At 38.7% G+C, this 25,651-nt stretch overlaps 1 protein-coding gene across 2 annotated transcripts in view; it reads right to left on the bottom strand.

The window, feature by feature from the left end:
- COL24A1 (collagen type XXIV alpha 1 chain) overlaps positions 1-25,651 on the bottom strand; it is a 400,055-nt gene that overhangs the window by 220,055 nt on the left and 154,349 nt on the right. For both annotated transcript variants that reach the window (XM_075557916.1, XM_075557926.1), the window contains exons 20-22: positions 16,388-16,441; positions 2,120-2,173; positions 622-666 (exon numbers count right to left, since the gene is read on the bottom strand). In XM_075557916.1, the coding sequence (XP_075414031.1) occupies positions 622-666; positions 2,120-2,173; positions 16,388-16,441 (153 nt within the window). The remainder of the gene's footprint in view (positions 1-621; positions 667-2,119; positions 2,174-16,387; positions 16,442-25,651) is intronic.

Below are 25,651 nucleotides of genomic sequence, written 5' to 3' on the forward strand. Positions count from 1 at the left end.
AGTAGAAGTACAATAGAAAAGAAACATCGCCTTCTTAAATGTAAAGATGTTGAGAAAAAGATTTTTCATTTTAGTCTAATTATACCTCTTTAAAATCAAAGCAATCACAACATAATAATCCACACACCTGAACTGGCTCATGATAATGTAAACTTCAGTGCATATCAACAAAGCTTGAAGAATTTATTTTCAGAATTTGAAAACAAATAGTTATTATATTATCATATATTATTTGAAAAAAATGACAGAAATAAATCTTGTTAACTTTCTTTAATATCACTGATACGTAGAAAGCAGAATTTGTTATAACACTTGTTAAAGTGGGCTAAAGTATTTAGCTTTTATTATGCATTGGGAAACATTATAAGACATTGTCACAATTTCTAAGACCTTAAGAATATTGAAGAAACAAATCAATATGGAATAGGTATGATATTATAAAGCTATCCCTGGAGAATCTCAGTTACGGAGTAATACATATTTAGTGGCTATTGCAGCTACTAGTTACAGTTTGCCTTCTAGAATTTTTGTGTTTTACTAAAATTTAGATTTCTGTGTTATTCTAAAATGATTTATTAAAAATGCTATTACAAGTTTGAAAGCTATTTACATAATACATACAGTTGGCCCCAGTTCTCCGAAGGGTCCAATTGGTCCTTCTTCTCCCTTAAAAAAAAGTCAGAATATATCATGACCCGAAATAAAGACCTAAAATATAAGCCTTATTTTACCATTTATGCTGAAATATGAAACTCATTCTGAGATGTGGTGAAAAGTTTGCTGTGGTTAGGGCTCTATTATATATTTTAATGTGGCTGCTCCCTTATCCATGTTACGAGGGACGATATTTTAAAATTGTTAGATTACCAAAAATACTTTAAAATTGCTAGATTACAAAAAAATACTGTTTGAAAACTGGGAACGAGGAAGAGTGAAGGTAAGTAATACAAGTACATCACAAAACCATGATTAGGAATCACTGAAACTATGAATTAAAGACAATTTTTACCTTCTTGATCATCCTTTCTCTGACTCAGAGAGGAGCTCAACTACTAGGTTCTTCAGAGATGAGTATGCATTGGCTCATTTAAAATAACTTATCGAGAACATGTTTACTTTGGCATCTTTTAATAGCTCATTCATTCAACAAATACATCCGTGAGTCTCTTGAGCTCTGCCTTGAGCCCTGGAGCTGCCAAGATAAATCAGCTCTCACTAGGATTGGGTCTAATGTCTAGAGTTTATTTTTGACTAAAAAGTGTAGTCTTATTAGGGGCAGATCAACTAGGCCAGCATGAGATATAAAATCAGGCATATTCTTTTATGGATCCAAAATTTCATTGAAGAATAGAGACTAAAGGGGAACACTGAAGAAATAAGAGGGTTTGTTTGTTGGTAGTTTTTTGGTATCCTGAAACCGTGTTCATACATTATTCTCTGAGAAATTTTTTTTTTCAAGCACTAACTGTTTTTACTCCACTTATAGACACATCTGAGAAGTCCTGATAGCACAGTGTTCCACACTGGACTGCAAACCACAAGGTCAGCAGTTTGAAACCCCCAGCTGCTCCTTGGGTGATTAATGAAGCTTATACACTTGTAAAGAGTTACATTCTGGAAAACTCAAAGGGGCAGTCCTATATTGTCCCAGAGGGTCATCATGGGTTATAATGTGAGTTTGGTTTATGAACATACTTACTAAATATAGTTATTTAAAATTTTTAAATAGATAGTTGAGATTACCATATCAAAGGATCATTCCTTCTATTTTATTTATTTGATTAGTAAACATATTTTTCTCAATTCACATTTGAATATTGTATCCCATCTCAAATACAAAATAGTCACAAATAATAAATTCTAATGTATACAAATGAGACTCCAAGCTCAGTTCTTCACACGTTCCAGTGAGACTGTGAACCTAAATTACTTAATTTTTTTTCAGAACATGGTAAACTGATTCCAAATCACATTTAACATCTGCCAATATAAAATGCTAACTCAAAATCTGCTGGCAGAAATTTTACTAAAGCAGTATTTTCTTTTAACAAAAGCTAAAGTTCCATAAAAAATATTAAGGAAATTTTGATTTTAAAACGTTGACTATTTATTTCCATACCTGAGCGCCTTTGAGTCCGGGAGGCCCCGGAGACCCTCTAGTTCCAAGAAGCCCCTATAAAAGTAACACAAGCACCGCAATAAACATTCTAGCTCGGATAACATTTTGACTAAGCAGCATTTTCTGGAGCCATTCTTGGTTTAGCTTCTCCAGAGGTACCGGAGAGGGCAAATATGGCCACGATATTTGGTACTTGTCACTTCCTGGTAGGAAGGTATACAGCATGGGTGGGAGAGGAGATGGACGGCTTCAGTCTTCAGCATGTTGAGAGACAGAGAATAAATGAATTTTTCAAGGACTCGCATGCTGTTTAAGGCTCATCAAGTAATCTGCTCAGTAGGTTCAAACTCCAGACACCTTTTAAGAAAAAGCTTTTATATTCAAAGGCATGGGCTCGACTGTTATTACCAGCATAAAGTGTGGCCACAAATTCTAAAAATAGATGGAGGAGATACAGTGTTTTACCATTTGCTTAGGAGATCTTCAGTATTTGGAACTCATTATTTATATTAAATATTCTTTAATTCACATAATATTTATTTGCCTTCTTGATATAAGCTGATGAAAGGAGAAGCGATTAATGGTCAAGACAGATTTTTTTACTATTTAAATTAAATTCGTTTGGTTTTCAAAATAATCTAGGAGTTATTTTTAGTTTAAGGTTTAAATATTATCCCAGGGCAGTCGTTTTAGGGGTTCATCTGGCCTCCAATAGCTCAAGAAACTCTGGAATACATAAGGATGTAGAATTCTCTTCTGAAACTTCCTTTAAATTTAATAAGGCTGATTCTATAGAATCATTGGTCAGAATGTGCATTCATTCAAGGTAGCCAGGCATGATCTAGTTCTTCTGGTCTCGTGGCAAAGGAAGCCATGGTTGACAGAGCAGTTGGACAGACAGTCCATTTTCTTCTCTGAGTCCTGAGAGTTCGCCCTCTCACTGTCCAAGTTAGCAGACACCAATTATCATAGACAAAACGGCTACTTTTTAGGCCCTCGGTACCACACAGTGAACTAGGAAGTAGAAAAGAAACTTGAGCACATTACTAAACCAATTAATTAGGAGGCCAATGAAATCATGCTCTTTTAATAACTAAATATATGGGACCAAGTAGACAGTAGCAACTTGGAAGATTAGATTTAGATCTTACAGGCAATTAGCATATAGTAAGGAGGGAGAATACCTTAGTCAAGGAGGGTCAGTTAGACATTTATGTGCAACAAACGATTCTATTACAGAGTAAAAGGAGACTGTAGACTGGGAAAATGTGTGGGCACTGATATATCACAGAAGGGACTAATACCTAAAATGTATTGAAAACCTCGATCTTTTACTAAGAAAAGGACAAATAATCCAGTTAAAAACTGGATTAAGACATAAGTAGACATTTCAGGGGAGAAGACATTTAGGTGACTAACAAATTTATAAAGAAACACTACCATCAGCGATTAGAGAGATGAAAATCAAAACAATGAACAGCCAATAAGAAAAAAATGCAATGTGCATATCTAGACAAAATCCTGACATGACCATGCAAACTCTATAGGAAAAACCAATGCTATCATATAAAGCTAAGTGGGTTGAATAAGTGTATAAATGTTTTCTTCTATACAAACATATGTTCAATGTGAAGCATGAGAAAATATCTCAGTTTATTTATTAAGTTAATTTAATCGCAATGAATGGGCCATGTAATTATAGAAAGATAAACGCATTTTCTCAGTCTTTAAGTTTTTACCGTTAAACCAACATTAGATTCTGCAAATGAAACAAGTTTGGCGAGGGTTATAATTTTTAGAAAAAACAAACAAAGGCAAGAAAACAACAGCGTGCTACCTCATCTTAGCAGGAAGGATAAGGTTTGGAAATAGAAACAGAAAACCACAAAAGATAATGAGGGTGTGCAGAGGCCCAAATCCTCGTAGCCTGCTGGTGGGACCGTAAAATGGGGCAAATGTGGAAAGTGACATGATATTGCCTCAAAAGATTAGCCGTAAAATTCCATTTGACCCAAAACCCCATCAACTGGTACATATCCTAGAGAAATGAGACCCAAGACATGAATAGAAATGCATACACTGACAGTAGTAAAAAATGGAAATTACCTAAATGCCCATCGATAGGAAGATACTCGTATATTAAAAAAACAAACAAAAACATTTTTGGAACCTAGGCAAACCAGAGTACTATGCAACCATAAAGGGTAGGATTAATTTGCAAAACACCTCATAACCTGGATGCACTTGGAGAACATTACGCTGAGTGAGATTAGTCAATCACAAAGGGAAAGAGATGGACGTGGCCACTATTGTAAAAGTCAAGAAGACGTGTTACACTAAAATAATATTAGTTGATGGCTACCAGGGTTGGGAGGAGGAGACAGTCAATCACTGGCTAGAAGGTTGCTACGTGACAACTTTGGTGAAGAGGAGGCAAAATAAGAGGGAGTTTGACCCAAACATGCTGAAATTATAGGAAGGCAGGAGAAGGAGAACAAGACAATGCTAGTAAATGTTGTTATAAACAAATACTGCAATAATAGTGAACCGAGTAGATACATGGATACACATGCAGGCTGAATGGGCGTAGGAGGGAGAATTGAAATATATATGAGTGTGTTTGACAGAGGATATTTGTACATGAGTATTTACCTTTGCTACAATTATATACTTGAATTTAGTGGAGCATACAGAAGGCGATTTCATGTGTGTTGACTTTGTTGTTGGGTGCCATAAGTTGGCTCTAACCTTGTGCGTAACAGAAGGAAGCACTGTCTGGCCCTGCACCATCCTCACACTGTTCCTATGTTTGAGACCGTTGTTGCAGCCTCTGTGTCTATCTTGTTGAGGGCCTCCCCATGCCCCACCCCTTTTTTTCACTGTCCCTCTACCAAGCATGAAGTCCCTTTCCACGGATTGGTCTGTCTTGATAATCTGTCCAAAGTACATGAGACTAAGTCTTGCCATCCGTGTTTCTAAGGAGCATGTTGGCTGTACTTCTGCCAACACTGATTTGTTTGTTCTTTTGGCAATCTGCGATGCATTCAGTGTTCTTCACCACCTGCATAACTCTTCTTGGGTGTTCTTATTCAATGTCCAACTTTCACATGCATATGAGCGATTGAAAATACTATGCCTTGGATCAGGCTCACCTTAGTCATCAAAATAACCTCTGCTTTTCATCACTTTAAAGTGGTCTTGTAGAGCAGGTTTACCCAAGGCAATGTGTCATTTGATCTCTTGACTGTTGCTTCCATGAGAATTGATTGTGGATCCCAGCACCATGAAATCCTTGACAACTTCAACCTTTTCTTTGTTTATCATGATGTTACCTTTTGGTTCAGTTTTCAGGACTTTTGTTTTCTTTACATTAAGATGTAATCCATACCGAAGGCTGCACTCTATTTTCTTCATCAGAAGTGTTTCAAATCCCTCTTACTCTCAGCAAGTGAGGTTGTAGCATCGGTGTCTCGCAGGTTGTTAATAAGGCTCTCTCCAGTCCTGGATCCCTTCACATTCTTCTTTACATAATCCAACTTCTCTCACGGTTTGCTTAGTCTACAGATGGAACAAATGGGATGAGAGGAATCAAACTTGATGCACATATCTCTGATTTTAAACCATGAAGTATGCCCTGAGGTGTTCACGCAGTTTCCTCTTGATTCAAGTACAGGTAGAAGACAAAGGAATGTTCTGGAATCACCATGTTTCACAAGGCTATCCATACTTTGATCGGTGCCTACAGTCTAAGAAGCCAGTGAAGTCAATAGAACACAAGTCAGCATCTTTCTGATGTTCTCTGCTTTCACCTAAGACCCGTCTGACATCAGCAATGATACCCCTTTTCCATGTCCTCTTCGGAATCCGGCCTGAATCTCTGGCAGGTTCTGTCAATGTTCTGCTGCAACTGTTGTTGGATGATCTTCAGCAAAATTTTACCTGCATGTGACATTAATGCTATTGTTCTACGATTTGAGAAATCTTCTGGGTCACTTTTGTTCGGATGGGTGCAAACAGGGATCTCTTCCAGTCAGTTGGCCAACTAGCTGTCTTATATAGGTGAGTGAGTGATCCCAGTGCTTCTTCAAAACTGTCCATGTTGAAACATTTCACTTGGTATTTCATCAATTCCTTATTCATGACGAATGACTTCATTAAAGCTAGTGATAATGAAATTGTAGAACTTTACCAATGCCTTCATCTGAAATGTTATCAAACATGTAATCAGAATGCATTGATAATTATTGGAGATTGGAATGCAAAAATTGGAAGCAAAGTGGAAGAAATAGCTGTTGGAAAATATGGGCTTGGTGATAGAAATGAAGCTTAGAACTTTGCAAGACCAAAGACTTTCTCAAAAAAAAGGAGTAGACGTTTATTATTTGCAAGGAGTAATGAAATTGACAAACCACTTGAGGATCTAAAAGAGTAAGAGGAGGTGATGGGTGACATAATGGGACAATTCCCAGCTGCCATGGAGCAAACTCAGTACATATTTATTGGCTGACTAAATGCTGCTTAGAGCATAAAATGGTTAATATCAAGAAAAATCTGTGTGCAAAATCCTGAGTTAGGATATGAGACGAAAACACTCAGGGACAAGCCAAGATGATTTTGGAAAACTGTTTACTTATGCTCTTCTTCTTCCCAAGTTGGCTCCCTTCTATGGAGAGAAATGGAGGTTCCTTCATGATCCAAACATGCTCAGCAGCCAACTGAAGATTTGATGAGTTCAGATCCGTCCAAGGTCACCTCAGAAGAAAAGCCCAGGGAACTATTTGGGGAGCACGGTTTTACTGTAACACACATGGGCTCTCTACAAGTCAGAATTAACTTGATTGGCACATAGATAAACACATGACACACTGAGGGAATTCGGGTCAAGATGATGTCCATATATTCTGCAATATAATCGTACAAATAGTAGCCTTTCTTTGAGAAGTCCAAGGCTGCTAAACAAGAGGGATAAAGACCTGCTTTAGCATCCCGAATTCCACAGCAAAAATAACAAAACAAACCTTTATAATAACAAATAAATTATTCATCTATTTACTTGAGAACAGAGAATATTTATTGGGTGTGCTTACTTTCTGAAATAAGCAGCAAAGGATGTGGTTTTGCTAATGTTATTGGATGCTTGGAAGAAGATTGCCAAATTGGGTAGGTCTCCAAAAGGCTTATTGAAGTATGTTTTGTGTCTACATACAAACACATAACTCTACACTCAAATAGAATAATAATTAGAATAAGTCTCTAATTCAAGTTGGAGGCTTTGCATCAACATGCTGAAAATGAACAGAAAACAAAAAGCTTCTTTAAATCTGTGCCAAACCAGCCAGGAGTGAAACCATTTTGTTTGCTCAGTGGGTAGCTTTGTATTGTAAATGGAGTGTGCATGATTTTCTTGATGAACACGTTGGATAGCCCAACAGAGGATTAATAATTTATATTATTCCAACTTAGAAAACATTATATATATGTTTATATATATGAAACAAGTTTTAAGGTACTTCATGATGCAATATGTAGTTAAAGAAACACATCCAGTTAATAGCATCAGTATGTTTGCATCTATTTCTCCCCCTCTCTTTCTAGAAATAACTTCAAGGCAATTTGGAAGGAACAAAGAATGACATAAAAATAGTCTTGATGCAACTTCAAAACATAGGGTCACATTTTCTTTTCCTTCATTTCTCCTTTAAAAATTGCAGGATTTTTTTTGATAAAAGTGTCCTTTCTAACATATTGCTTTAGAATTTGATACTTTGTATAAACCTGATGTGTGCTACATTGCTGCCGATGTTGAGTCTACAGGTCCATATTTACTCAATTTATTTAGATAACGGCATTCCCACTGTCGTTGGAACCCAGAGGAAATTCAACCATTCGGATGAACAGAAAAGGCAAGTTTGCTGGCATTTTGCTTCCCTGCTAACATTCTAATTTTAAAACTAAAGAATAAGAAGGAGGACTTTTAAAGATCACTGCTGCAATAATATTAAAGAGGTCCATGAGATCTTTTTCAATTACCTGGCATGTTTTTCTTGACAAACTTCAAAAGAACAAAAATCTCCAGATTTAAAAGAATTTTGGAAGTCCATCAACTAGTATGATACGTCAAGGAATCAAACTCAACCACCATCAAGTCAGTTCTGACTCAGAGTGGCCTTCTAGGATAGGGTCGAACTGTCCTTGTGAGTTTCCACGGTTGTGCCATTTCACGGGAATAGAAATCCGTTTCTCCTTCAGAGCACCTGGTGGTTTTAAACTGCTGACCTTGTGGTTAGCAGCAAACACATGGAGCTTATTATCACCTCCTTCTGAAATATTTCCCAAGCAGGATCTGTTGTTCAATTGTTTAGGTTCTCATATCATTTCTTCAGCACTTCTTAGAATGCTTTTTGATTATCATTATTTTTTTCTCTCTCACTAATCTGTAAGCTCATAAAGGGTGATCACACTCAGAAAGCCTTTATGCTACTAAGTATTACCTCTACAGTTAGTGCTGACTCTAACATATAGAAAAAGCTCTATATAAATTGAATGGATGAATCATTGAATTGGATGCATAAATGAAAGTTTTATAAACTTCTTGTTTATCATGTTCAAATTCTTCAAGAACAATAGGGGAATGGCTAAACAAGACAGAAAAAAAAATCCTCAACTCCATTCTCTAAACACACACTCTCCCTTCATTTCCTATTATCATTTTTCTAGTTTTCTTAGTATTAGCTATTCATTGTTTCTATGTAGATGTAAAAAAAAACAAACAAAAACCTCCAGACTCACTGTCACAGAGTCACTGCAGACTCATGGTTCCTTACCTAGCTGTCAAATTGGTAACTAAAATTAAATATATCTGGGCGAAAATTTTTCACTGTCTTCTCCAATCTCTAAGTCTGATGAGTTCCATAGTTTGGCCAGCCATAAATCATCATAGACTTCTCTTCTATTCCCTTTATTTAATTAGTAAACAAGTTGTATTGTTTTTACTTCTAAAATATCTCAAATATAATAATCAAATCTACCATCCATTCAATTAATATTTGCTGTTTCTATTATGTACTATGGAAATTATTATACCAGTAATTTTACTGGTCTTCTTTCACAAAACCTAGAGTTTAAGAATGGGACAGATAAGCACATTAGCAGTTATAAGAAGATAAGTGATTGATCATTTATTTTCTCAGGAAGGAAAATCTCAGTCAGATTTGAGAGGATAAAGGAATACTTTCTGCATAGCATGGTTTGCCAGAGAAATAGTCACAGAGAGGTTGAGAGATAACTCCACAAAGGGACGAGCATGCCTGAAGACATGAGAAATGAACGTCTTTATGCAGTTTGGCTAAAGGGAATGGTGTCTTTGGAGCCCTGATGGTGGATGTGACCACAGACATAAACAGAGAGAATTAGGTCATAAGCAACCTGGGGTGAAAGTAAAGGACAAGCCTTAACATGGAAACTGTAGAGATCACTGAAGTACAAGAGTGACATGATGAGGCCCATACTTTACAAAGATCATTCCGTCAGTAACCTGGAGGTGTATTTGAAGGAATGCCAGATGAGAGATAGGCAAGATCAGTTGGAAGGTTACTTTGCTAATTCATATGAAAAATAAAGAGGGTCTAAATTACAACATTCACAAAGGGAATGGCTTTACAAGCAAAGAGGGGAAATTTCTAGTCAAAGGAAAGATTGAGAGGAAGGTGATAATTGATGGCATGAGGTCATTCCGGAGTCAGGAGAAGCTTTTATGCAAAACAAGATGTACAGATAGAATAAGAGAAGAAACACTTCCAGGAAGACAGAAACAAAGGAAGAAAGAGTCACTGCATGTAAGGATATGCTCGTGATAGGTAGGAAGGGATAGAAAAAAAAACAAAATCACAGGACATCAGGTTATATTTGAATTTCAAAACTGGTGGCACTTACAGTAATGAGCTGGGCTTCTGATACTTGGCCACACTGTGTCAGCCATGCTGCGTTAGCTAGAGCTCTGCATCGATGAGCAAAAGACAAACAGCAGCTCCACTGTTATTGCAAAAAGCATGTGACCTGCTCGCACCCTACTACCGATGGCCTGACATGACTGCCCCCAAAAGCTAATGAACAAGAACTCAAGTGAAATTATGCCCCAAACTCCAAAACAGCACCCTGGTTCATGGCACATCCTCCACTCACTCATTTGATCCCATGGATACTAGTCAATGGCTAACTAATAAGATGAGGCTCTGGAAAGAGTTGAACACAAAGTGAGTAGCCTGCTCACCAAAGACCATACTTTAGCCAGCGAGCATCTCTTCAGCATCATCTTGTTGAGAAACTTTGGAACAAAGTCTTACTGTCCACCTGGCCTTCAAGGTCAGTATTCTCCCACCAATCATCAAGCAATTTAATAAGCAACCCACGGAGATGGTGAGTATATTTTCTGAACCAATAATTGAGATCTAAGATTTGTTTAAAATAGTTTTTTTGGGGATTGGTGCATTTGTACATTTTGGATGACATAAGTACACATTATTTGACATGAGATAAAGGTTATCCGCATTTTACTCCAAAAGTTAAGTGGTTAATTGATCGGACTTTGAAATCATTGTGTTCCAAATAGGGTTTGAGAGCAGGCAGCCTCATACTTCACTCAGGGGAAAACTGGTAGATTTGAAGCACCAGCCTTGTGGTTAGCACCCTAATGCCTTGAGGAGAATAAATCAAACCAATCCAAACAAAGCAAACCCAGTGCTACGAAGTCGATTCTGACTCCCGTTCAGTCTCGGTGGCATTTCCAGTACTGTGCATCTGATAAGGACGGTGATAGCAACTGGTAGGTGTTGAATAGCCAAGCTTGTGCCAAGCAGCCCTCTGCCTAAGCGGCAGTGCCCCAGCGATCCTTATGGGTAAAGTGTCTACTCCAAAATACTGTGGTAAAGAGCAAATGAGATACGTTTTATAAAGTATCTATGAGACCCACCACCCGTGTTTCACTGTGTTGGGCATAGTTGTCTGCATCGTGTTATGATGCTGTAAAAGAAGACCCTCAGTAAGAGGGGCTGACACAGAGGCTACAACCATGGCTCAGGCATAGTAATAATTGTGGGCACGGCACAAGACCGGGCGGTATTTCGTTCTGTTCTCCACAATGTGGCCACGAGTCTGAACTGATCAAACAGCACCGAACAACAACCACGTGGTACTGGAAGCTGTGCCATTGTTGTAAATAATAGCAGGGTTACCCATAATGCAGTGGTTTTAGCTGAGCTTCCTGAATAAAGTGACTAAAAAGAAAGGCCTGGTGATTTTTTGATATATGACACAACAGAATATGGCCTGATACAACACTGGATGATGGCAATTAACAACAACCACAACAACAGTACTAGATACTAAAGTGCACTAACAATATAAACACATTGCCATCAAATCAGTTCTTGCTCGTGGTAGAACTTATTTCAGTGACATAGATGGAGGAACACTTTGGGGCCTTTCATTTGCTGAGCTGAATATATTCATTAATAATCAGGACATGGAATCTACAAAGTATGAATCAAGGAAAAATGGAAAGTCATCAAAAATGAAAGGGAACACATAAAAGTTGAAATCCTAAGCATGAGTGAGCTGAAACGAGCTGGTATTGATCATTTTAAATCAGACTAACATATAATTTAGTGTGCTGGGAATGCCAATGGAAGAGCAAAGAAATCATATTACTTCATCAAAGCGTATTTAGGCATCTATCTTGAAGTACAATGTGCTCCGTGATGACAATATCTATACACCTACAGAGAAGACAGGTTAATACAACTACTAGTCAAGCTCACATACCAACCACAAAGCCAATGATGAAGAAAACGGGGAACTCTACCAAATTCTCCAGTCTGAAATTTATCAAAAAGACCATCAAGATGCACTTATTAAAATACATTTTAAAAGGAGACGCACTTATTATTACTGATGACTGGAATGGGAAAGTTGGAAACAAAGAGGAAGGATCAGCAGTTGGAAAATATGACCTGAGTGATAGAAACAAAGTGTAAGATCATCTGTTGGAATTTTGCAAGACCACTGACTTCCTCATTTCAACACATGGTGACTATTCAAGGGAACCTCACAAAATGGAATCCACAGAAATCAACTTGACTCCATCTGTGGGAAGAGCTGATGGAGAAGCTCAACATCAGCCATCAATTCAAAGGCAGGAGTCAAGTATCGAACAGACCATCAATTGCTCTTGTGAATGCTCAGTGTGAAGTAGAAGACAATTTTATATTTTAAAAGTCTGCAGCAGTCAAAATACAAGCTTGAGTCTATTCCATGTGAATTAAGAGCCCATCTCAAACACAGATTTGACACATAGAACATTAACCTCAAAAATAGCAAACAAGTTGGAGGATGGTATCAAACATATCATGCATCCTGGCTGGGGGACAATCATAACGGTCAGCAGGTAGACCACGAACTATGAATAGATCCTTGTCATACATATATGTATGTGTATATATATATATGTATGTATATATATATATATGTCTATCTACATAAGATAACAGGATAAACAATCCTGAGGAGAAGCCAGGAGGACCAATGGTCCCAGGGAGGCATAGGAGAGGATGCGGGAGGAAGGGAGAGAACAAACTCAGGGGCAGGGGAACAATGAGAGATCTAAAATCAACGACAAGGATGCCACAGAATGCCTGGTGGTGTTCGATCAATCATAAAGTATGCAAGAAGCACTGAGAGCCGAAAGAAGGGTGAACATGATGATGGGGCAGGAGGAAAGTAAAAGGAAACAGAGGAAAGAGCTAGAAGGTAAAAACTATATAGAGAGGCTTAAATATAGACAAGCATATACATAAATATATTAATATATAAAGATAGGGGCATTGGTCTATGTACATATATTTATATGTCAAAAGTATCAAGGTAGTAGACAGACTCTGGGCCTCTACTTAAGATCATTTTGTTCCAATAATCTGGCCCTGTGTGATAACCAACTTCCCTACATGATCGCTGAAGACAAGATAGGCACATAAGCAAATGTGGTGAATAGAGTGGATGGGGCCGGCTCTTAAAAGATATAGCACCTGGGGTCTTAAAGACTTGAAGTTAAAAAAATGGTCATCTAACAAGGAAGCAACAAAGCCCACATGGAAGAAGCACCCAAGAACCAAGTATTGAAAGGATTGTGTATCAGAAGATAAAAGACAAACACTTATATCAATATGAAGGAAAGTGGTCAGAGCAGAGACCGCAAGAGCCCATCTGTGGAAAATTGGACATCTCCTCATAGAAGGGTCACATGGAAGGGATGATTCATCCACGGTTCAGTATGGCACCAATGAAACACACATCATCCCTCTGGTTATTTAAGGGTCCTCCCCGCACCATAATAGACCAACCTCACAGATCCTGCTAGATTGGAATATGTACATTAGTACAGATAACTGCTTTCAACACATGGATTCCAGGATAGACAAACCCCTCTGAAACAGTAAAGGGAGTAGCGATATGTTGAGGGTACAGGGAAAGGGAGATAGGAGAAAGGGGAAATTGCTAGCAATGATAGATGTATAACCACCCCCACCCCAAGGGGGACAAATAATAGAAATGTGGGTGGAGGGATACAGCAGATGGTATAAGATATGAAATAATAATAATGTATAATTTATTAAGGGCTCACAAGAGTGGGAGGAAGAGGAAGGGAGGGAAAAAAGAGGAGATGATGTCAGAGGGCTCAAGTAGAAAGATGATGCTTTGAAAATGATGATGGCGACATATGTACAAATTCACTTGATATAATTGATTTATGGATTGTTATAATATCTGTAAGAGTTGCCAATAAAATGATTTAAAATATATACACGAAAAAAGTAAAAGGTCATAAAAAAGGCAGGAAATAAATGAATCAGCAATTTCAATAAAACCCTCCTGTGGGTGTCAGAGGAGTTTCCAAAGCATCCTCGTGACATAGACTAGCAAAGCCAACGGAAGACATGAGGACGCAAAGGGCGGAACACAGAGCTGATACTCGTGACATAGACTAGCAAAGCCAACGGAAGACATGAGGACGCAAAGGGCGGAACACAGAGCTGGAGAAGACAAAGCAGAGCATTGTCATGTGATGCTCAGAGACTTGGAGGTGGAAAGTCAAAAGTCAAGAACATGCTCACTATATCACAAACAGAAAGAACTGAAGAAAAACTTCAAACTCCAAGTTGTGTGAAAAAATTTATAGGCAACACATTGAGCAACGCAGGAAGCAGCAAAAGAAAAAGGGAGGAGGACAGAGTCACTGCGCTCAGAAGGACTGGGTGACCTCCACCCATTTCACGAAATAAAGTATAAAGAAACCAAAGGCACTGAAGGAATGAGTGCAAGCTGCCTACGAAGGTATTCGGAAAGGCGGTGAGTGCTCCAGGAATTGTGGGAATGCGCCGTTTCAACACAGCTGCCGCACTCACAGGTTTATGCTATGAAATCTGGAAGTTAGCAACCTCGCCAAGCAACTGGCAGATAATTCACATTTGTGTGCCTATTTTCATACAAGGTAACCCGAGGGAACGTAGAAATTATCTAACAATATTAATAACTCATGCAAGAGAAGTTTTGTTAAAGATAATTGGAGTGATACACAGATAGGGAGTTTCCAGGAATTCAAAGCAGATGAAGAAAAAGGACGTAGAACAAGGGCTATGGCTGCTGATGTAAGAAAAGGTGGACCTTAGATAAACGAAGAGAATATCACTAAGATATTTCGTTTTCTTTTCTTGACTATGCAAAGGCGCTTTGGACAGTGTGGCTTACAATAAACGATGGAAAACACTGGGAAAATGGGAATTCCAGAACACCTGGTTGTGCTCCTGCAGAATCTGTACATAGATCAAGAAGCAGTGTTCAAAGAGAATGAGAGGATACTTCATGGTTTACGACCAGCAAAGGTGTGTGTCAGGGTCGTCGTCTCTCACCATACTTAATCAATCTCTTTTATGAGGAAATCATCCCAGACGTTGGACTAGACAGACGCCACAGCATCAGGCTTGGAAGCAAGCTCCTTAACCATCTGAGCCAGGCAGAAGACAGTCTTGCCCACTAAAAGTGACAAGGACTTGAAGCACTTACTAATGAAAATCAAAGACTACTGTTTTCACTATTTAGCACAACTAAATTTTAGGAAAAACAAAATCCTAACAACCAGATCAATAGGTAACATCAGAATAAATGGAAAAAATATTGACATTGTAAAAGATTTCATTTTACTTGTGTCCTCAGTCAACACTTATGGAAACAGCAGTCAAGAACTCAAACTGTGTGTTGCTTAGGCAAATCTTCTGCACAAAACCTTTTAAAAGAGTTAAAGGGGGACTATGTCACATTGCGGACCAAAGTGACCCAATGCATGGCATTTTCAATTGGCCCATAGGCGTATGAAAGCGGGACAGTGAATATGGAAGGCCAGGGAAAAACTGATGCTTTTGAGATCTGGTTTTAGCAAAGAATATTAAATGTGCCAAGGACTGCCAGAAGAATAAACACATCTGTCTTGCTGGAAGTGTCCTCAGAATGTGTCTTAGAAGAGAGGATTTTCAGATTTGGCCTCATATACTTTGGGCGTGTTATTAAGAGAGACCAGTCTCTGGGAAAGGCCTTTCTACACTGACAAAGAGGGAGACTCCTGAAGAGATGGATCGACAAGTGCTCATAACAATTGTGGATTTCTCTCTGTTGCACCAAAGGCTGCTGGGTCAAAACGGACCCAGCACCACAATGAAGGGAGTTTAAAATGTGTGGGTGTCTTCCTGTGTTTTGTGTGATGTAGAATTTGCAGGATACCATAAGGCTTTTTGTTAATCATTGGATATCTTAGGGTCCTCTTAAGTGTTGCTATAAACCCAAATTGACTCAGTGGCAATGTCACTAAAGAGTTTATTTACTACCCCAGAATCCCACCCATTTATTTTATGCTATGGCTTTTAAAAGATTTAAAACTCTCAAAAATCCTTTTCGAGTGATTTGTTTATTTTACACATGTCGTGAAGTTAATATAAGCCTATATTAAAACACAAGATCATTTTCAATGATCTGATCCCAAGAGATCTAACAACATGCTCCTGAAAATGAAAGCCCACTGAAGGTATAGCAAGACATGCAAATTATCTTCTGGTCATCTTCAAACAAACTGCACAGTGCAAATTCAATGAACCAGAAATGGCTGTTCTGGATTAGAAGCCTCTAGGTATCACACTTCTTTTTGGAAGTGTTTTGTTTTATTCTTACCTTTGGGCCTTCAGGGCCGTTTTGTCCAGGAATCCCAATATCTCCCGGAAAACCCTAAGGAATGTGAAAAAGTAGAGAATTTATTCTACAGCAAAATAGTTAAAATCTACCAAGTATCTAAAAATTCCCCTTGCTTTTAATTTAGATCAAATTAAAGCAACATCTACTTCTCCAAAATACCTTATTTAACATTTGCTAAATTAAGTAAAAGTTTAATAGTGGGACACAAAACTTCCAAATTATACCATAAAATTCACACTCCAGGAAATCCTCCAGTGTTTCTCAATGTGGGCAATCCTGCCCTCTGAGACACACAGGAGTGATCCAAGGGAGTGCTGCCCAAGGAAGCCCTACACTCCATTCTGCACTATGGGCCATGGTTCAGACATGTTTTCATTGAAAAGGGAAACTGGGGTCCCCAAAAGTAATTTAATATCGTGTTTGGGCTAATGTTATTTTCTCTATGAGACTGTAAACTCTTTGAAGTCCTATTCATTATTGCATCCCCAGAAAAAAAATAATAAATGCTTAAAAAGTAAGCAAAACACCACGTTGTTGTGGACTGAGTGCCTTGTCTGAGTCTTTTGACACACGGGCACCATATCTGGCCTCTGAGGAGGCGTTTACAACGGTTGCATCAGAGTATTCTCCTGGGTGGATCCACACTGTCCATCTTCTGCATGGACATGGAATACCATGTCATGCCAGAAAGCAGGAAGCCATCAAAGGCTGTATTTTCATATCAAAATAATTCAGTGGACTATGAAGAGGACCCACCTACCTGATAACGGGATAATATGAACTTCAATAAGTATATGAATTTCAATGGATTGAGCTATATCAAATATGTTTAGATTCATAAGATCATAGTGACTCTGATATGGGAAAAATAAAAGTCCTGCTTCTGTTCAGATCTTTTTAAAGTTAAAAATAATTCTTTTAATTTCAGAATTAAAAGGAGTTAATTCACTGTCTTGAAAACTATTAAAAATCAACCATTCATTTTCTCTTTCTTATACATACCATACGCAGTTAACATTGAGTTGACTCAAACTCATGACAAGTACCAGAGTAGAACTATGTTCTATAAATTTTTCAATAGCGGATTTTTGGAAAGCATATTGCAGGTGCTTTCTTCCAAGACACTACAGTATATATTTGAACTCCCAATCTTTTGGGGATTGAAGTGCATTAACTCTTTATATCATACAGATACTCCACTCCAAGTACTGCATCACTCTTGTGACTGTGTGCATGCCGTTGATGTAGACTCACAGTAAACAGTAAACCTTTAGGATACAGTGGGTAAATGCTTGGCTGCTAAACAGAGGGATTCTTAACCCACCAGCCACTCTGTGAGAGAAAAAGTCTGGAGAATTCTGTGGACTAGTTCTACTCTGTTAGAGTTACTATGTGGTGTAGTGGGTTATGAGGTAGGTTGTTAACTCCAACGTCAGTAGTTCAAAACCACCAGCTACTCCATGGGACAGAGATCAGACTTTCTACTCCCATAAATATTTACAGTCTTGGACACCAGCAGAGGGTGTTTTACTCTGTCCTACAGGGTTGCTAGCAGTCACAGTCCACTTGATGGCAGTGACTGTGACTTTGGCTTATGCCCTATGGTACAAGTAACCACAGAGTAAAAGAAGGGATCACTAAGCCTATTCAGGAAAAGGAAATGCAATGAATGTTTTGAAACGGGTTGTGGTAGCCATTGTACACTGCAACTTGATTTGATTGAACTATAGAATGCCATGGTATTTGTATTAGCTTCCAATAAAATGGTTTTTAAAAAGAAAAACTACCATTTTGCAACCCCCAAATGATCCAATGGAACCAGGCATTGAGCATTGATTGTTGTTAACATCACAGAAAAAAAAATCACTAGGCTTTCTGTGCTTTCTGATCTAAGAGCCAAGTGCCACCTACAGTCTTGCCCAGAGCAACCAAACACGTGTGCCTTGGACAGAACCTCTGTGTATGCAACTTCTACTTTGCGGGAAATGCAGAAGGCTGAAAGCATCTGAGCTCATAGCAGGAGAACAGAAAGAGCAAAATCCATCCTGTGGGGAGCTCTGCACATTAAAGGATTGGATTCTTCAGTAACTAAACTGTACAGAGAAACGAGAATGGAGAGAGAACATGTAGACGAAAGGATAGAAAATTAAACAAAAACGTTGTTGTTGTTATTAGGTGCTCTAGGGTCCGGTCCTACTCAGTGACTCACGGAACACTGCCCATTCCTGCATTAGCTGAACAATTGTGCGTATGCTTCGGCTCATTGTTACAGCCCCCAGGTCCATCCATCTTGTCGAAGGTCTTCCACTTTTTCTGCCTCTGTACGTTTCCAGGCGCCGTGTCTTTCCCAAGGACTCATTTCTCCTGATCACAACTCGAAGTATATGAGACTAAGTCTCACCACCCTTGCCTCCATTCTTAGGCAGTCCTTCCTCTAGGACAGATTTGTTTGTTCTTTTGGCAGTCCACAGTACTTTCAATATTTTTCGCCAGCACCATAATTCCAATGCATGGATTAGTTTTCCTTTTTCCTTCTTCAATTATTCCAGCTTCAATTATTCCATGCATGTTAAATGATGGAAAATACCATGGCTTGGATCATGCACACTATAGTCCTTAAAATAACAACCTTGCATTTCAAAACTTTCAAGAGTCAAGCAAGACAAAATCCGTAAGAACCTCCCTCTTTTCTCTTTTGATCATGGTTACCTATTTGCCTGGATTTGGGAATTTTTGTTTTCTTTGCTTTGGGTTGTAATCCACATTAAGGTTAGAATCCTTGATCTTCATCTGCAAGTGCTTCAGGTCCCCCTCACTTTCAGCAAACAAGGCTGTGTGACCTTACAGGTTATTAAAAAGCCTCCCTCCAGTGTTGATTCTGCGTCCCTCTTCATGTAAGTCAATGTCCCTGCATATTTGCTCATCATACAGATTGCATAGCTATGGAGAAAGGAGATCGCCTTGACTCCCAAAGCCCCGAGTAAACCCAGCACTGTAGCCTTCTTCTGGTCACACGAGTACCTCTTGGTTCACCTGCAGCTTCCACACGAGCACATTAAGCAAAAGAAGGTTAGACAAAATGAGTTTTCTTTAAAATGTATGCCTGAGTAATAAGTTATAAAAGAAAAACAATGAAGACATCATCACTTTTGGGGGGAGGAGTAGAGCTGTGTGTGGTTTGGGGTACAGCAAGCAAATCTTCTGCTGGCTCACTGGCAAGACCTATTTTCTGACCATTGTGGTTGGTCTAAGAAGGTTCATCTTAAAATAACTTGAGTCATACATTTGTTCTATATAGTTTTCCATGTCTGTGCTTGCGGTAAGATAGTAAGTTACAGTAAAGGCATTCTTGATGTGATTGCAGTATCTGGAATATTGAGCTTGTGTGCCAGTGTCTGCTATCTCTAAAATGATCAGTAAGGGACTCTGTAAAAGGCATAAAGTGCCAAAGAGATGGGAGAATGGGATACAGCAGATGTCAACAAATGTAATCTTGTATTACAGTCATACAATGATTTTAATGTCAAAATTAAAACTTAAATTAAAAGCTCAAAAATGCATCAGGATAATTATTAAAGAGGGAAATATTTGTTTCCTGTCACAAAGGGTAGCTCAGAAACCTGACCAAAATCATTTTCACTATTTGAAAATTAGCACTTGGGTTGGCGCCAAATAGACAGCTAAAGTTTTATATCATATGTTTTAATATATATACATATAAATATAAACCAAAGCTATATTGGATACTTTGACTTTTAAAGATAACATATTTCTATAAAATAAATATTTTTAACACAAATTTAGTGTTCAAAATGTAAATAAATGAAATGACAGGACTATGAGTGTCTTTGCCGAGCCGTTAAATCTCAGGGAACTTACAGAAGTAAGCCCTCCAAGTTCATGTTTCAGAGGCTACCGTTTTGATTTGCAAACAATAATGACAATCTACGCAGGGGTAAAATAAAAACAAGTATGAAAAAGATGCTGTAGTTTTTTTGTTAATTCTAAACTAATTTTGAAAACATTTGCAAGATAAAATATTTTCTCTTAAAAATCTATTATTTCAGCTGTTACCAGATCACAGTGGAAAATACATGAGTTAAGTGAGAAAAATGGAAGACTGGTCTGTCTCCTGGTGTCTTCTTAATGGAAATAGTCTCATTATCAAGTTTCACTAAGAGGAAGAAACTAAAGTAGCTTTAAAAATAAATGAAAATGTGTCTTCTATTTTCAGACCCATCACATCTGTTTGTGACTTTGAAAAGAATGATTCCGCGTTCTCTCCAGGAAAAACAAAAGTTTGATTTTTTTTCTAGTCATTGAAGGCTAGATGCAATTTTTAAAGCAAGGCTTTGAAACTCACGCACTAACAGATTCCATTAGGACCCTGGAAAATCACAAAGTAAAATACTGTCACTCTTATTCTGGCAGTAGCCACAGCTTAGAGGCCGCAACGTCCTAACAGTCAATATGCAGTACTCCATGGTATACACTGAGCATGCTCACAGTTCTTCAGTAGGCATGGTAAAGTCTGTTTCTTATTGGAATACATGGCTTTTTCAATTAAACATGGCAAAAACCAATACACAGGTAAAGAAATTCAATGGATAAACTAATAAAGTGATGTGCATATAGCTACCTGGATCAATCATGAATGTACTACATTAAGTAAAGGAACCAGAGAGGATTCCATTTCTACAAAAACTTTAAAATGCAAATCAACCTGAGGCACCCAGCCTCCTCCTTCCGGGAGACAGAGCAGCAGACCAGAGTGGGGTGCGCAGTGGGAACAGCAGCAGAGCTGTGGGCTTCCCACTCCAGAGTGAGGAAGCCGAGTGTTTATGGGTTGGAGGCTCACTTGCTGAGTGGGGTGTCTCGGGCCTTAATGGGGTAGGGAGCTAAGTCTGCCAGCCCACAGAGCTAGAGGCCAGAGCTTCATGAATGAGGATTGTGGAAGGGTGGTGTGTGCTTCGAGAATCCCTTGGTAGTGCTCAAGAACATTGCCACATATTCCACAGCAGGGTTGGGCCAAAGGGCCACAAGGCTAATGGGCCGAGGGTCAGAAAAAGGTAGGCCTCCAGGCACAGTTGAGAAGAGGCTCTCCTGAAGGGAGAACTTCTCTCTCCCGAGCATTTCTTATCCTGAATTGTAACCAATTAACTTCTCCAGGAAACCCAATCATGTGAGTCTTGTCTGAGAGTTCTGGGTGGTCGCTGCAATGGACTATTGAACAACGCGAAGAGGCAGAGTGCTTACGGGAGAGGTGGTTGGGGGCAGATTGTCAAAGAAGGTTGGAAGTGGGAGGCATGTGTGACTGAAACCTCATCGAAATTGGCCTTGGGATGACACGTTTAACTCTCCTCCCCCCTAATCTAGTCAAAGGGAATCAGAGCCCAATTCATTTTTACAATTACATGGCCATCAGATTACATCACTATATAGCTGCTGAACCATCAAAAATCATGGCCCAACCAAGCTGACACATAGCTTTATTTGCACCAGCAGCAAGCCGGGAAGGGGAAAATTTGCCAAATTTGCATAGCCCCACACCATCACTGTGGGAGTCACAAAGTCCAAAGCAATTGCCAGTTCCGCGTGAGACAGACCAACACGCTGGTCTGTGCCGTCCTCACAATACCTGTCATGTCAAAGACACGGTTACAGCTACAGTGTCAATCCATCACCGTGAGGGGTTTTTTCACCGACCCCCGACTTTACTAAGCACCATGTCCTTGTTTCTCCAGGATCGAGTCCCTTCTGTAAACATGTCCACAGCTCATGAGATGAAGTCTCGCTACCCTCAGTCTAAGGATCTCATTGACTGTACTTCTTCCAAGACAAACTTTATTTACTTTTCTGATAGTTCACAAAATACCCAATACTATTGACCAACCCTGTAATTCAAATGTAGCAATCCTTCTTTGGTCCTCTTTATTCATTGTACAAGTGCCATATGCCTATGAAGTGAATGTAAATACCCTGGCTTGGGTAAAAGACTACCTTAATCCTCAAAGGAACATTTTTAATTTTTAACACTTTAAAGAGATTCTCATAGCAGATTTGCTCGATGCAATATATACTTTGATTTATTGATGGCTGCTTCCCTGGGCATTGATTGTGGGGCCAAGTAAAATGAAATTCTTTACAACCTCAGTATTTCCTGCAAGTAGCAAAATGCTGCATATTGGGTCACTTGTGAAAAATTTCACTTTATTTACATTGAAGTTTAACACATATTAGGAGTCCTGGGGCATGGTTGTTACGTATTGGACTTCAACCAGCAAGGTCTGCAGTTCAAAACCACCAGCCGATCTGAGAGAAAAGGTCATGGCTTTCCACTCCTGTAAAGAGTTACCATTGTAGGAACACGGGGGCCGGTCTACCCTGTCCTATTGGGCCACTGAGTCCGCAAGGACTCAATAAGTGAGTGATTTTATTTTTCATGCAAGCTTTGTTGTTGTTGTTCAGAGTCACAGTGACTATAAGGGTTTATTTTTGTTGTTGTTGTTTTTAAAATACAGACTGAAGGGAGTGGTCTTTGATTTACATCAGTAAATGCTTTAAGTCCTTTTCAAAAGCAAGATGGTTTCATTTGAATATTGCAGGTAGTTAATGAGTTTTCCCTCTAATTCTATTCTTCTTCATACAGTCTCTCTTCTCGGATTATTTACACAGCATACAGATTGAATAAATATGGGTAAAGGATACAATTCTGATGCACATGTTTCCAGGATTTAATCCACATCGTGTGCCCTTGTTCTCCGCAAAGGACTGCTTATTTGTCAGTGTACAGGTTCTGCATGAACACAATGAAGTGTTTTTGAATTCCCATGCCCTGTAACATAATCCATAGTTTGCTATGATTTACACAGTCAAATACAAAACACTGGTTTACATCTTTCTGGTATTCTCTGTTTTTAATCACGGTCCATTTGACACCAGCAATGAGGTATCCTTTATTCCACGTGCTCTTCTGAATATGGCTTTGATTTCTGGGAGCTCTCTGTTGATATACTCTGCAAATGTTTTTGAATGATCCTCAGCCACATTTTACTTGTACGTGATATTAATGATATTTTTCAATAATTTTCTATTCCGTTGTATTACCTCTCTTTGAAATTGGCAAAAATATGGATCTCTTCCAGTCAGTTGGCCATCTAGCTCTCTTCAAAATTTCTCGACACAGATGTGAGTGCCTCCAGTGCTGGTTCGGTTGTGGAAACCTATCAACACCTGAAAACTTACTGATGGCTAATACTTTCAGAGAAGCCTGTATGTCTTTCGATACCACCAGATCTTGCTCAGAGGCTACCTCCAAAATGCTTGAGCATTAAGAGTTCTATTTGGTACAAGGACTACATGCATTCTGTTCATCTTGTCTTGATGCCTGCTGTATTGTCTAATACTTAGCCCATAGAAACCTTCAACACTGAAATTCAAGGCTTGAATTTTCTTAAGTTATTAAATCCTATTTCCGTTAGCTTCTCTAAGTTGTAGATCAGGTTACAAACTCTCTTCTGACATTCACTTTGATCTTTTCTTCCTTTCCTCGATTTTTCAATGATTTTTGTTTTCTTAATGTGTGGCATTCTTAATGGCCATTCTTCAATTTGTCATCCCATTTTACTTTGACAGCTTTATATTTATAGCGACAGCTTTATATTTTATATTTATATTTGAGAAATTTAGATTTTACTGGATCCATGTTTCACATTCATACCTGAAAACATACTTGTTTTGATTAGTTATGGATGTTTGCAGTCGTTTCTTCCCATTTTCAGTCATGCTACATTAGAGCATGAAGGTTTCCAAAGCTTTGCTCCATCCATATCGTTATGGTGGATTCCACTGCTGTTTCCAACAACAATTTCAGTCTATTCCAACATTAGAGACTCATCTCTTGACACTATATAAGACAATATTATGCTGTTCATAATATTATCCATGGTTCTCTCTTAGAAATAGCCCACCTGTTCCTTCTTGTTCTTTCTTAATCTGGAAGTTCCGCTGAACTCTGGTCATTTAGGGTGACACTGCTAATATGTGAAATGATGCTGGCATAACCTGCTCTGGAATGTACAGACGCTGACACTTATGGAAGAAACAATGAAGTAAAAAAGGTGAACAAAAATTCTCAATCGATAGGGTTCCTCATTACAGGATTAGAAAGCCTCATTTTTCTCCCGAGGAATCGCTGGTGATTTCCAATCATTAACCTCAGGGTTATAACCCCAATGCACAACCACTACACCACCAGGCCTGCTACTACCAGAAACCACAAACGCGGTCCGCTATCTGGTTAGCACGCAAGTAAAAGAACATCTCGAATTTTAATTTCTTCATAGTTCTTAATATGTTTTGTGATGAGGATACTGTCTGGAAAAACCAGGGAGATGACCCCATGAACGGATTAATGGGATCTGAGGGAATTCCATGGGAATCATTAGCAGCAAGCTGACCCCACAGTGAGCACGTATCAAGTGGAAAATACATGATTTTCCACTCCGTGCCTCTAACGGTTGGCTTTAGGGAGATGAACGCAGGGTAAACAGGTTCAAGATAGTTGCCCTCATTTGCTGCCAACCCTCCTGATTAATCCTGGCTTGTTTTTCCTAAGTGGCATGCAAAATTGCCCAATTATGGACAATGTCTACTTTTATTTATCCTACAGTATGTATTAAGCGCAACTTTGCAAACAATAGAAATCCAATACTCTTTTTATCAATTGATTTGATCACATGCTGTCTTTCAGCACAGTGAACTACGCTAAAATACGCATCCAAGTCAAATTCAGGTCATAAGAGAAAAGAAAGAAAGAGTGAACTGAAGGGAATGAATTACACTATCTTTAAATCGATTTCTACAGCTGGCTGCAAGCCGGTAGATCCATTAAGTTGGTAAAAGGGACATTTAGAAGCATATCCGTGCTTACTAGTAGGAGGGTTTTTCTTTAATGCCGGCCAGCCTGACGGACAAGAGGAGCCATTGCCATACAGCTTCAGCTCTCTCTGTGAGTTAGTGGTCAAACCTATTGCAGAAAACAACTCGACCAATTTGCCAGGAGCATCATCCAAAATTGTGTTGTTTGACAATTTTTATAACCCAGGGAGTTAAATAGTTGCAACAACACATATTCTAATTATCCTGTGGTCACAGGAGGTCCTCTGTTCTCAGAACTGTGGTCAGTACCCAGAATTTATTACGAGGCCTACAGAAACATGAAAGCTTTATATATAACATTAT

The sequence above is a fragment of the Tenrec ecaudatus genome, chromosome 1, assembly GCF_050624435.1.
Source record: "Tenrec ecaudatus isolate mTenEca1 chromosome 1, mTenEca1.hap1, whole genome shotgun sequence".
NCBI lineage: Eukaryota > Metazoa > Chordata > Mammalia > Afrosoricida > Tenrecidae > Tenrec > Tenrec ecaudatus.